The sequence below is a fragment of the Taudactylus pleione genome, unplaced genomic scaffold, assembly GCF_031769625.1.
Source record: "Taudactylus pleione unplaced genomic scaffold, aTauple2 ptg002175l, whole genome shotgun sequence".
NCBI lineage: Eukaryota > Metazoa > Chordata > Amphibia > Anura > Myobatrachidae > Taudactylus > Taudactylus pleione.
Genome location: NW_028286569.1, coordinates 92,756 through 106,824, shown reverse-complemented (window position 1 = coordinate 106,824; position 14,069 = coordinate 92,756). Strand labels below are relative to the sequence as shown.

Below are 14,069 nucleotides of genomic sequence, written 5' to 3'. Positions count from 1 at the left end.
GTAACGTGTCAGTAACAGCAGCAATCAGTAAGGTGTCTGTAAAACAGCAGCAATCAGTAACGTGGCAGTAACACAGCAGCAATCAGTAAGGTGTCAGTAACACAGCAGCAATCAGTAAGGTGTCAGTAACACAGCAGCAATCAGTAACGTGTCAGTAACACAGCAGCAATCAGTAACGTGTCAGTAACACAGCAGCAATCAGTAACGTGTCAGTAACACAGCAGCAATCAGTAACGGGTCAGTAACACAGCAGTAATCAGTAACGTGTCAGTAACACAGCAGCAATCAGTAAGGTGTCAGTAACACAGCAGCAATCAGTAAGGTGTCAGCAACACAGCAGCAATCAGTAACGGGTCAGTAACACAGCAGCAATCAGTAACGTGGCATTAACACAGCAGCAATCAGTAAGGTGTCAGTAACACAGCAGCAATCAGTAAGGTGTCAGCAACACAGCATCAATCAGTAACGGGTCAGTAACACAGCAGCAATCAGTAACGTGTCAGTTACACAGCAGCAATCAGTAACGTGTCAGTAACACAGCAGCAATCAGTAACGGGTCAGTAACACAGCAGTAATCAATAACGTGTCAGTAACACAGCAGCAATCAGTAACGTGTCAGTAACACAGTAGCAATCAGTAAGATGTCAGTAACACAGCAGCAATCAGTAAGGTGTCAGTAACACAGCAGCATTCAGTAACGTGTCAGTAACACAGCAGCAATCAGTGTGTTAGTAACAGAGCAGCAATCAGTAAGGTGTCAGTAACACAGTAGCAATCAGTAACACAGCAGTAATCAGTAAGGTGTCAGTAACACAGCAGCAGTAACGTGTCAGTAACACAGCAGCAATCAGTAAGGTGTCAGTAACACAGCAGCAGTCAGTAACGTGTCAGTAACAGCAGCAATCAGTAACGTGTCAGTAACACAGCAGCAATCAGTAACGTGTCAGTAACACAGCAGCAATCAGTAACATGTCAGTAACACAGCAGCAATCAGTAAGATGTCAGTAACACAGCAGCAATCAGTAACGTGTCAGTAACACAGCAGCAATCAGTAACGTGTCAGTAACACAGCAGCAATCAGTAAGGTGTCAGTAACACAGCAGCAATCAGTAACGTGTCAGTAACACAGTAGTAATCAGTAACGTGTCAGTAACACAGCAGCAATCAGTAAGGTGTCAGTAACACAGCAGCAATCAGTAAGGTGTCAGTAACACAGCAGCAATCAGTAAGGTGTCAGTAACACAGCAGCAATCAGTAAGGTGTCAGTAACACAGCAGCAATCAGTAAGGTGTCAGTAACACAGCAGCAATCAGTAACGTGTCAGTAACAGCAATCAGTAACGTGTCAGTAACACAGCAGCAATCAGTAACGTGTCAGTAACACGGCAGCAATCAGTAAGGTGTCAGTAACACGGCAGCAATCAGTAAAGTGTTAGTAACACAGCAGCAATCAGTAAGGTGTCAGTAACACAGCAGCAATCAGTAACGTGTCAGTAACACAGCAGCAATCAGTAACGTGTCAGTAACACAGCAGCAATCAGTAATGTGTCAGTAACACAGCAGCAATCAGTAAGGTGTCAGTAACACAGCAGCAATCAGTAAGGTGTCAGTAACACAGCAGCAATCAGTAAGGTGTCAGTAACACAGCAGCAATCAGTAAGGTGTCAGTAACACAGCAGTAATCAGTAACGTGTCAGTAACACAGCAGCAATCAGTAACGTGTCAGTAACAGCAATCAGTAACGTGTCAGTAACACAGTAGCAATCAGTAACGTGTCAGTAACACAGCAGCAATCAGTAATGTGTCAGTAGCACAGCAGCAATCAGTAAGGTGTCAGTAACACAGCAGCAATCAGTAAGGTGTCAGTAACACAGCATCAATCAGTAACGGGTCAGTAACACAGCAGCAATCAGTAACGTGGCATTAACACAGCAGCAATCAGTAAGGTGTCAGTAACACAGCAGCAATCAGTAAGGTGTCAGCAACACAGCATCAATCAGTAACGGGTCAGTAACACAGCAGCAATCAGTAACGTGTCAGTTACACAGCAGCAATCAGTAACGTGTCAGTAACACAGCAGCAATCAGTAACGGGTCAGTAACACAGCAGTAATCAATAACGTGTCAGTAACACAGCAGCAATCAGTAACGTGTCAGTAACACAGTAGCAATCAGTAAGATGTCAGTAACACAGCAGCAATCAGTAAGGTGTCAGTAACACAGCAGCATTCAGTAACGTGTCAGTAACACAGCAGCAATCACTGTGTTAGTAACAGAGCAGCAATCAGTAAGGTGTCAGTAACACAGTAGCAATCAGTAACACAGCAGTAATCAGTAAGGTGTCAGTAACACAGCAGCAGTAACGTGTCAGTAACACAGCAGCAATCAGTAAGGTGTCAGTAACACAGCAGCAGTCAGTAACGTGTCAGTAACAGCAGCAATCAGTAACGTGTCAGTAACACAGCAGCAATCAGTAACGTGTCAGTAACACAGCAGCAATCAGTAAGGTGTCAGTAACACGGCAGCAATCAGTAAGGTGTCAGTAACACGGCAGCAATCAGTAAGGTGTCAGTAACACGGCAGCAATCAGTAAGGTGTCAGTAACACGGCAGCAATCAGTAAGGTGTCAGTAACACGGCAGCAATCAGTAAGGTGTCAGTAACACGGCAGCAATCAGTATCGTGTCAGTAACACGGCAGTAATCAGTAATGTGTCAGTAACACGGCAGCAATCAGTAACGTGTCAGTAACACAGCAGCAATCAGTAACGTGTCAGTAACACAGCAGCAATCAGTAACGTGTCAGTAACACAGCAGCAATCAGTAACGTGTCAGTAACACAGCAGCAATCAGTAAGGTGTCAGTAACACAGCAGCAATCAGTAACGTGTCAGTAACACAGCAGCAATCAGTAAGGTGTCAGTAACACAGCAGCAATCAGTAACATGTCAGTAACACAGCAGCAATCAGTAAGATGTCAGTAACACAGCAGCAATCAGTAACGTGTCAGTAACACAGCAGCAATCAGTAACGTGTCAGTAACACAGCAGCAATCAGTAAGGTGTCAGTAACACAGCAGCAATCAGTAACGTGTCAGTAACACAGCAGTAATCAGTAACGTGTCAGTAACACAGCAGCAATCAGTAAGGTGTCAGTAACACAGCAGCAATCAGTAAGGTGTCAGTAACACAGCAGCAATCAGTAAGGTGTCAGTAACACAGCAGCAATCAGTAAGGTGTCAGTAACACAGCAGCAATCAGTAACGTGTCAGTAACAGCAATCAGTAACGTGTCAGTAACACAGCAGCAATCAGTAACGTGTCAGTAACACGGCAGCAATCAGTAAGGTGTCAGTAACACGGCAGCAATCAGTAAAGTGTTAGTAACACAGCAGCAATCAGTAAGGTGTCAGTAACACAGCAGCAATCAGTAACGTGTCAGTAACACAGCAGCAATCAGTAATGTGTCAGTAACACAGCAGCAATCAGTAAGGTGTCAGTAACACAGCAGCAATCAGTAAGGTGTCAGTAACACAGCAGCAATCAGTAAGGTGTCAGTAACACAGCAGCAATCAGTAAGGTGTCAGTAACACAGCAGTAATCAGTAACGTGTCAGTAACACAGCAGCAATCAGTAACGTGTCAGTAACAGCAATCAGTAACGTGTCAGTAACACAGTAGCAATCAGTAACGTGTCAGTAACACAGCAGCAATCAGTAACGTGTCAGTAGCACAGCAGCAATCAGTAAGGTGTCAGTAACACAGCAGCAATCAGTAACGTGTCAGTAACACAGCAGCAATCAGTAAGGTGTCAGTAACACAGCAGCAATCAGTAAGGTGTCAGTAACACAGCAGCAATCAGTAACGTGTCAGTAACACAGCAGCAATCAGTAACGTGTCAGTAACACAGCAGCAATCAGTAAGGTGTCAGTAACACAGCAGCAATCAGTAACGTGTCAGTAACACAGCAGCAATCAGTAACGTGTCAGTAACAAAGCAGTAATCAGTAACTTAGTTCACTTACTCCCCTAGAAACCTCTGTATGTGGTCTTGGCAGTGTTCCAGGTACCCCCCTCCGTGGAGAGTTGAGTTGGATATGAGCAGCAGATGCCTTCTCGGTGTCATCCTTGATGCTGGGTCTCCGGCAGAGAATGGGAGCTGTGGGGTAAAGTTGTGGCACACAGTCACTGAGATCAGCACATCCGGTGCTCTCTCTACTGCAAGAGTAACGTGATTTTCTGCACTTTATTACCCTGAACCAGCATATATAACGCTGATCTAAGTACAAGGAAACGTCCTACAGGCTAAAGGTCATCAGCTGCATCATAAGAAGACAGGAGGCAGAGAAATCAACAGAAAACTAAAGACTTGGACAAAACCAGTTGATAAATACATTTATACCACTCATACATCTATATTACATGTAACCCGTTACACATGGAGAACCTCAGTGCAGCACTCACCACGGGATGTATGATACATGAGGCTATGGGGCCTATTTATACCACTCATACATCTATATTACATGTAACCCGTCACACATGGAGAACCTCAGTGCAGCACTCACCACGGGATGTATGATACATGAGGCTATGGGGCCTATTTATACCACTCATACATCTATATTACATGTAACCCGTCACACATGGAGAACCTCAATGCAGCACTCACCACGGGATGTATGATACATGAGGATATGGGGCCTATTTATACCACTCATACATCTATATTACATGTAACCCGTCACACATGGAGAACCTCAGTGCCTGTTATACCTACACCTGATACTACTCCCCCTGCCTGTTATACCTACACCTGATACTACTCCCCCTGCCTGTTATACCTACACCTGATACTACTCCCCCTGCCTGTTATACCTACACCTGATACTACTCCCTCTGCCTGTTATACCTACACCTGATACTACTCCCCCTGCCTGTTATACCTACACCTGATACTACTCCCCCTGCCTGTTATACCTACACCTGAAACTACTTCACCTGCCTGTTATACCTACACCTGATACTACTCCCTCTGCCTGTTATACCTACACCTGATACTACTCCCTCTGCCTGTTATACCTACACCTGATACTACACCCTCTGCCTGTTATACCTACACATGATACTACTCCCTCTGCCTGTTATACCTACACCTGATACTACTCCCTCTGCCTGTTATACCTACACCTGATACTACTCCCTCTGCCTGTTATACCTACACCTGATACTACTCCCTCTGCCTGTTATACCTACACCTGATACTACTCCCCCTGCCTGTTATACCTACACCTGATACTACTCCCCCTGCCTGTTATACCTACACCTGATACTACTCCCCCTGCCTGTTATACCTACACCTGATACTACTCCCTCTGCCTGTTATACCTACACCTGATACTACTCCCTCTGCCTGTTATACCTACACCTGATACTACTCCCCCTGCCTGTTATACCTATACCTGACACTACTCCCCCTGCCTGTTATACCTCCACCTGACACTACTCCCTCTGCCTGTTACACCTACACCTGACACTACTCCCTCTGCCTGTTATACCTACACCTGACACTACTCCCTCTGCCTGTTATACCTACACCTGACACTACTCCCTCTGCCTGTTATACCTACACCTGATACTACTCCCTCTGCCTGTCATACCCACACCTGATACTACTCCCCCTGCCTGTTATACCTACACCTTATACTACTCCCCCTGCCTGTTATACCTACACCTGATACTACTTCCCCTGCCTGTTATACCTACACCTGATACTACTTCCCCTGCCTGTTATACCTACACCTGATACTACACCCTCTGCCTGTTATACCTACACCTGATACTCCCTCTGCCTGTTATACTTACACCTGATACTACTCCCCCTGCCTGCTATACCTACACCTGATACTACTCTCCCTGCCTGTTATACCTACACCTGATACTACTCCGCCTGCCTGTTATACCTACACCTGATACTACTCCCTCAGCCTGTTATACCTACACCTGATACTACTCCCTCTGCCTGTTATACCTACACCTGATACTACTCCCTCTACCTGTTTAACCTACACCTGATACTCCCTCTGCCTGTTATACCTACACCTGATACTACTCCCTCTGCCTGTTATACCTACACCTGATACTACTCCCACTGCCTGTTATACCTACACCTGATACTACTCCCTCTGCCTGTTATACCTACACCTGACACTACTCCCCCTGCCTGTTATACCTACACCTGATACTACTCCGCCTGCCTGTTATACCTACGCCTGATACTACTCCCTCTGCCTGTTATACCTACCTTATACTACTCCCCCTGCCTGTTATACCTACACCTAATACTACTCCCTCTGCCTGTTATACCTACACCTGATACTACTCCCTCTCCCTGTTATACCTACATCTTATACTACTCACCCTGCCTGTTATACCTACACCTAATACTACTCCCTCTGCCTGTTATACCTACATCTTATACTACTCACCCTGCCTGTTATACCTACACCTAATACTACTCCCTCTGCCTGTTATACCTACACCTGATACTACACCCTCTGCCTGCCATACTGCACCTGATACTACTCCTCCTGTCTGTTATAGCTACACTTTACACTACTCCCTCTGCCTGTTATACCTACACCTGATACTACTCCCCCTGCCTGTTATACCTACACCTGATACTACTCCCTCTGCCTGTTATACCTACACCTGATACTACTCCCTCTGCCTGTTATACCTATACCTGATACTACTCCCTCTGCCTGTTATACCTATACCTGATACTACTCCCTCTGCCTGTTATACCTACACCTGATACTACTCCCACTGCCTGTTATACCTACACCTGATACTACTCCCTCTGCCTGTTATACCTACACCTGATACTACTCCCTCTGCCTGTTATACCTACACCTGATACTACTCCCTCTGCCTGTTATACCTACACTTGACACTACTCCCTCTGCCTGTTATACCTACACCTGATACTACTCCCTCTGCCTGTTATACCTACACCTGATACTACTCCCCCTGCCTGTTATACCTACACCTGATACTACTCCCCCTGCCTGTTATACTGCACCTGTTACTACTCCCTCTGCCTGTTATACTGCACCTGTTACTACTCCCCCTGCCTGTTATACCTACAACTGATACTACTCCCACTGCCTGTTATACTGCACCTGTTACTACTCCTCCTGTCTGTTATACTGCACCCTATACTTGTCCTTCTGTCTGTTCTACTAGCTCCAGTCCCACTAGTTCTTACTGTCTCAGCTCTCTCCTCTAGACGGTCATCTCTCACCAGCAGGACCCTTTGTCTCACTTCTACATCTCCTGTGTACTGACACTACGTTATTTTACATGGGTAGTAACTCTGATTGTCCGGCGCTGTGAAGTTTTGTGGCGTCTTAGAGAAAAGCTATAATGATAATAAAGGGCATCAAGAAACACTTGGAAGAGTGTGAGCAATAGAATGCACTTTATATGTATGCCTTCCCCAGCTGCTGTAATATTGGACACCTAGTAGTGAGAGTAACTATATATACAGAGCCTGCAGCAGGACAGGAAGCTGAGCCCCAGGGAAGCAGTCACTAAGTAAATAGTAATACTGTTATTGGGACTATGCGGACGTGGTAGTGATGTTAATTAAAGAATTTTAAAAGTGTTGGCATTATAACTTTATACATGATGCTTCACTATGACGTTTAAGGTTATAATACCAGCACAGTTACAATGCTTTAAATAACATTACTACCTGCGGACATTTTGGCTGTTGACAGCATTAATGTCGGCAATTTGTATGTGTCTGTATATAATAATGTAATAGGCACACTGGTACAACAAATGCTATAGGTATAGAAGTGAAGCACCACTCCATTTCTAAATATGAGATAACGCAGCAATTATATAACTATGCACCATTAATGTATCCCCTTCATTACACCCCCCCCTCCATAATGACATGCTCACTAGACACTCGGAATTTGGGGGCTCATTAGGTGACTTTTTATTGCAGTTACCATAAACAAGACTATTAATCTAATAATCACATAACCCTATCCACAAATCGCCACCGACCATGTGTCTTATGCTGGGTACACAGTGGCTGACATATTGTGTGTGTGCGTCAGCCAGTGAGTACAGGCAATATGTCCCTCCCAGGGTCCTCTGCGGCTCGCACATGCGCAGAGACTCCCGGGTCATATACTTATAAGTCGCACATCACAAAGTACAGCTCTGATCGCTTATTGGGAGCGCACGTCTATTCATGCACACGGCGTTGCTAAACCACAATGTGGTGCTTGGTGTATCCCGCCCATACAGAGGAGAGTGTGGGAATGGCAACACGTAGCGACGCGTCTCAGTATTATATAACGCAGAACAGATGCTGTAGGTGTAAGAGGGCACAGATCTGTGCTGAATGATGGGTAGTACAAAGGGGGAGGTGCAGGCGAATGGAGCTGAAGGGCAGCGAGCTGGGCAATGATGGGCAGGGGAAGATTATGCTGGGCTGCCCCCAGGGCCCGTCAGAAGGTGGTAGCAGCATTGTCAAAGCAGGGTGAGGCTGGCACTGGTAGCGGATGATTAGCTGCTAATGGTAGTGATGGGCTGGCACTGGTAGCGGGTGGCAGGCTGATAGCGGGTGATTAGCTGCTAATGGTAGTAAGTGATGGGCTGGCACTGATAGCGGGTGGTGGGCTGATAGCGGGTGATTAGCTGCTAACGGTAGTAAGTGATGGGCTGGCACTGGTAGCGGGTGGTGGGCTGGTAGCGGGTGATTAGCTGCTATGGTAGTAAGTGATGGGCTGGCACTGGTAGCGGGTGGTGGGCTGATGGCGGGTGATTAGCTGCTAAGGTAGTAAGTGATGGGCTGGCACTGGTAGCGGGTGGCGGGCTGATAGCGGGTGATTAGCTGCTAAAGGTAGAAAGTGATGGGCTGGCACTGGTAGCGGGTGGTGGGCTGATAGCGCGTGATTAGCTACTATGGTAGTAAGTGATGGGCTGGCACTGGTAGCGGGTGGTGGGCTGGTAGCAGGTGATTAGCTGCTAATGGTAGTAAGTGATGGGCTGGCACTGGTAGCGGGCTGATAGCGGGTGATTAGCAGCTATGGTAGTAAGTGATGGGCTGGCACTGGTAGCGGGTGGCGGGCTGATAGCGGGTGATTAGCTGCTAACGGTAGAAAGTGATGGGCTGGCACTGGTAGCGGGTGCTGGGCTGATAGCGGGTGATTAGCTGCTATGGTAGTAAGTGATGGGCTGGCACTGGTAGCGGGTGGTGGGCTGGTAGCGGGTGATTAGCTGCTAATGGTAGTAAGTGATGGGCTGGCACTGGTAGCGGGCTGATAGCGGGTGATTAGCTGCTATGGTAGTAAGTGATGGGCTGGCACTGGTAGCGGGTGGCGGGCTAATAGCGGGTGATTAGCTGCTAACGGTAGAAAGTGATGGGCTGGCACTGGTAGCGGGTGGTGGGCTGATAGCGGGTGAGTAGCTGCTAACGGTAGAAAGTGATGGGCTGGCACTGGTAGCGGGTGGTGGGCTGATAGCGCGTGATTAGCTGCTATGGTAGTAAGTGATGGGCTGGCACTGGTAGCGGGTGATTAGCTGCTAATGGTAGTAAGTGAAGGGCTGGCACTGGTAGCGGGCTGATAGCGGGTGATTAGCTGCTATGGTAGTAAGTGATGGGCTGGAACTGGTAGCGGGTGGCGGGCTGATAGCGGGTGATTAGCTGCTAACGGTAGTAAGTGATGGGCTGGCACTGGTAGCGGGTGCTGGGCTGATAGCGGGTGATTAGCTGCTATGGTAGTAAGTGATGGGCTGGCACTGGTAGCGGGTGGTGGGCTGGTAGCGGGTGATTAGCTGCTAATGGTAGTAAGTGATGGCTGGCACTGGTAGCGGGCTGATAGCGGGTGATTAGCTGCTATGGTAGTAAGTGATCGGCTGGCACTGGTAGCGGGTGGCGGGCTGATAGCGGGTGATTAGCTGCTAACGGTAGAAAGTGATGGGCTGGCACTGGTAGCGGGTGGTGGGCTGATAGCGGGTGATTAGCTGCTATGGTAGTAAGTGATGGGCTGGCACTGGTAGCGGGTGATTAGCTGCTAATGGCAGTAAGTGATGGGCTGGCACTGGTAGCGGGTGGTGGGCTGGTATCGGGTGATTAGCTGCTAATGGTAGTAAGTGATGGGCTGGCACTAGTAGCGGGTGATGGGCTGGTAGCGGGTGATTAGCTGCTAATTGTAGTAAGTGATGGGCTGGCACTGGTAGCGGGTGATGGGCTGGTAGCGGGTGACTAGCTGCTAATGCTAGTAAGTGATGGGCTGGCACTGATAGCGGGTGGTGGGCTGATAGCGGGTGATTAGCTGCTAATGGTAGAAAGTGATGGGCTGGCACTGGTAGCGGGTGGTGGGCTGATAGCGCGTGATTAGCTGCTATGGTAGTAAGTGATGGGCTGGCACTGGTAGCGGGTGGTGGGCTGGTAGCGGGTGATTAGCTGCTAATGGTAGTAAGTGAAGGGCTGGCACTGGTAGCGGGCTGATAGCGGGTGATTAGCTGCTATGGTAGTAAGTGATGGGCTGGAACTGGTAGCGGGTGATTAGCTGCTAACGGTAGTAAGTGATGGGCTGGCACTGGTAGCGGGTGCTGGGCTGATAGCGGGTGATTAGCTGCTATGGTAGTAAGTGATGGGCTGGCACTGGTAGCGGGTGGTGGGCTGGTAGCGGGTGATTAGCTGCTAATGGTAGTAAGTGATGGGCTGGCACTGGTAGCGGGCTGATAGCGGGTGATTAGCTGCTATGGTAGTAAGTGATCGGCTGGCACTGGTAGCGGGTGGCGGGCTGATAGCGGGTGATTAGCTGCTAACGGTAGAAAGTGATGGGCTGGCACTGGTAGCGGGTGGTGGGCTGATAGCGGGTGATTAGCTGCTATGGTAGTAAGTGATGGGCTGGCACTGGTAGCGGGTGATTAGCTGCTAATGGCAGTAAGTGATGGGCTGGCACTGGTAGCGGGTGGTGGGCTGGTATCGGGTGATTAGCTGCTAATGGTAGTAAGTGATGGGCTGGCACTGGTAGCGGGTGATGGGCTGGTAGCGGGTGATTAGCTGCTAATTGTAGTAAGTGATGGGCTGGCACTGGTAGCGGGTGATGGGCTGGTAGCGGGTGACTAGCTGCTAATGGTAGTAAGTGATGGGCTGGCACTGATAGCGGGTGATGGGCTGATAGCGGGTGATTAGCTGCTATGGTAGTAAGTGATGGGCTGGCACTGGTAGCGGGTGGCGGGCTGATAGCGGGTGATTAGCTGCTAACGGTAGAAAGTGATGGGCTGGCACTGGTAGCGGGTGGTGGGCTGATAGCGGGTGATTAGCTGCTAATGGTAGTAAGTGATGGGCTGGCACTGGTAGCGGGTGATTAGCTGCTAATGGTAGTAGGTGATGGGCTGGCACTGGTAGCGGGTGATGGGCTGATAGCGGGTGATTAGCTGCTATGGTAGTAAGTGATGGGCTGGCACTGGTAGCAGGTGGCGGGCTGATAGCGGGTGATTAGCTGCTAACGGTAGAAAGTGATGGGCTGGCACTGGTAGCGGGTGGTGGGCTGATAGCGGGTGATTAGCTGCTAATGGTAGTAAGTGATGGGCTGGCACTGGTAGCGGGTGATTAGCTGCTAATGGCAGTAAGTGATGGGCTGGCACTGGTAGCGGGTGATTAGCTGCTAATGGTTGTAAGTGATGGGCTGGCACTGGTAGCGGGTGATTAGCTGCTAATGGTAGTAAGTGATGGGCTGGCACTGGTAGCGGGTGGTGGGCTGGTAGCGGGTGATTAGCTGCTAATGGTAGTAAGTGATGGGCTGGCACTGGTAGCGGGTGATGGGCTGGTAGTGGGTGATTAGCTGCTAATTGTAGTAAGTGAAGGGCTGGCACTGGTAGCGGGTGATGGGCTGGTAGCGGGTGACTAGCTGCTAATGGTAGTAAGTGATGGGCTGGCACTGATAGCGGGTGGTGGGCTGATAGCGGGTGACTAGCTGCTAATGGCAGTAAGTGATGGGCTGGCACTGGTAGCGGGTGATGGGCTGGTAGCGGGTGATTAGCTGCTAATGGTAGTAAGTGATGGGCTGGCACGGGTAGCGGGTGGTGGGCTGGTATCGGGTGATTAGCTGCTAATGGTAGTAAGTGATGGGCTGGCACTGCTAGCGGGTGATGAGCTGCTAATGGTAGTAGGTGATGGGCTGGCACTGGTAGCGGGTGATGGGCTGGTAGCGGGTGATTAGCTGCTAATGGTAGTAAGTGATGGGCTGGCACTGGTAGCGGGTGGTGGGCTGGTATCGGGAGATTAGCTGCTAATGGTAGTAAGTAATGGGCTGGCACTGGTAGCGGGTGATTAGCTGCTAATGGTAGTAAGTGATGGGCTGGCACTGGTAGCGGGTGGTGGGCTGATATCGGGTGATTAGCTGCTAATGGTAGTAAGTGATGGGCTGGCACTGATAGCGGGTGGTGGGCTGGTATCGGGTGATTAGCTGCTAATGGTAGTAAGTGATGGGCTGGCACTGGTAGCGGGTGGTGGGCTGATAGCGGGTGATTAGCTGCTAATGGCAGTAAGTGATGGGCTGGCACTGGTAGCGGGTGATGGGCTGGTAGCGGGTGATTAGCTGCTAATGGCAGTAAGTGATGGGCTGGCACAGGTAGCGGGTGATTAGCTGCTAATGGCAGTAAGTGATGGGCTGGCACTGGTAGCGGGTGATGGGCTGATAGCGGGTGATTAGCTGCTAAAGGTAAGTGATGGAAAGGCACTGGTAGCGGGTGGTGGGCTGATAGCGGGTGATTAGCTGGTAATGGTAGTAAGTGATGGGCTGGCACTGGTAGCGGGTGATTAGCTGCTAATGGTAGTAAGTGATGGGCTGGCACTGGTAGCGGGTGGTGGGCTGGTAACAGGTGATTAGCTGCTAAAGGTAGTAAGTGATGGGCTGGCACTGGTAGCGGGTGATGGGCTGGTAGCGGGTGATTAGCTGCTAATGGTAGTAAGTGATGGGCTGGCACTAGTAGCGGGTGATTAGCTGCTAATGGTAGTAAGTGATGGGCTGGCACTGGTAGCGGGAGATTAGCGGCTAATGGCAGTAAGTGATGGGCTGGCACTGGTAGCGGGTGGTGGGCTGGTAGCGGGTGATTAGCTGCTAATGGTAGTAAGTGATGGGCTGGCACTGATAGCGGGTGGTGGGCTGGTATCGGGTGATTAGCTGCTAATGGCAGTAAGTGATGGGCTGGCACTGGTAGCGGGTGGTGGGCTGATAGCGGGTGATTAGCTGCTAATGGTAGTAAGTGATGGGCTGGCACTGGTAGCGAGTGATTAGCGGCTAATGGTAGTAAGTGATGGGCTGGCACTGGTAGCGGGTGGTGGGCTGGTATCGGGTGATTAGCTGCTAATGGTAGTAAGTGATGGGCTGGCACTGGTAGCGGGTGATTAGCTGCTAATGGTAGAAAGTGATGGGCTGGCACTGGTAGCGGGTGGTGGGCTGATATCGGGTGATTAGCTGCTAATGGTAGTAAGTGATGGGCTGGCACTGATAGCGGGTGGTTGGCTGGTATCGGGTGATTAGCTGCTAATGGTAGTAAGTGATGGGCTGGCACTGGTAGCGGGTGATTAACTGCTAATGGTAGTAAGTGATGGGCTGGCACTGGTAGCGGGTGGTGGGCTGATATCGGGTGATTAGCTGCTAATGGTAGTAAGTGATGGGCTGGCACTGATAGCGGGTGGTGGGCTGGTATCGGGTGATTAGCTGCTAATGGTAGTAAGTGATGGGCTGGCACTGGTAGCGGGTGATTAGCGGCTAATGGCAGTAAGTGATGGGCTGGCACTGGTAGCGGGTGGTGGGATGGTAGCGGGTGATTAGCTGCTAATGGTAGTAAGTGATGGGCTGGCACTGATAGCGGGTGGTGGGCTGGTATCGGGTGATTAGCTGCTAATGGCAGTAAGTGATGGGCTGGCACTGGTAGCGGGTGGTGGGCTGATAGCGGATGATTAGCTGCTAATGGTAGTAAGTGATGGGCTGGCACTGGTAGCGGGTGATTAGCTGCTAATGGCAGTAAGTGAT

The 14,069-nt window shown here is 49.5% G+C and overlaps 1 protein-coding gene across 1 annotated transcript in view; it reads right to left on the bottom strand.

Annotated features, from left to right (window-relative positions):
* Positions 1–14,069, bottom strand: part of LOC148433684 (alpha-aspartyl dipeptidase-like) — an 87,838-nt gene that overhangs the window by 68,643 nt on the left and 5,126 nt on the right. The window contains exon 2 of the mRNA XM_088465840.1: positions 4,017–4,150. Coding sequence (XP_088321966.1) covers positions 4,017–4,117 — 101 coding nt within the window. The 5' untranslated portion in view covers positions 4,118–4,150. The remainder of the gene's footprint in view (positions 1–4,016; positions 4,151–14,069) is intronic.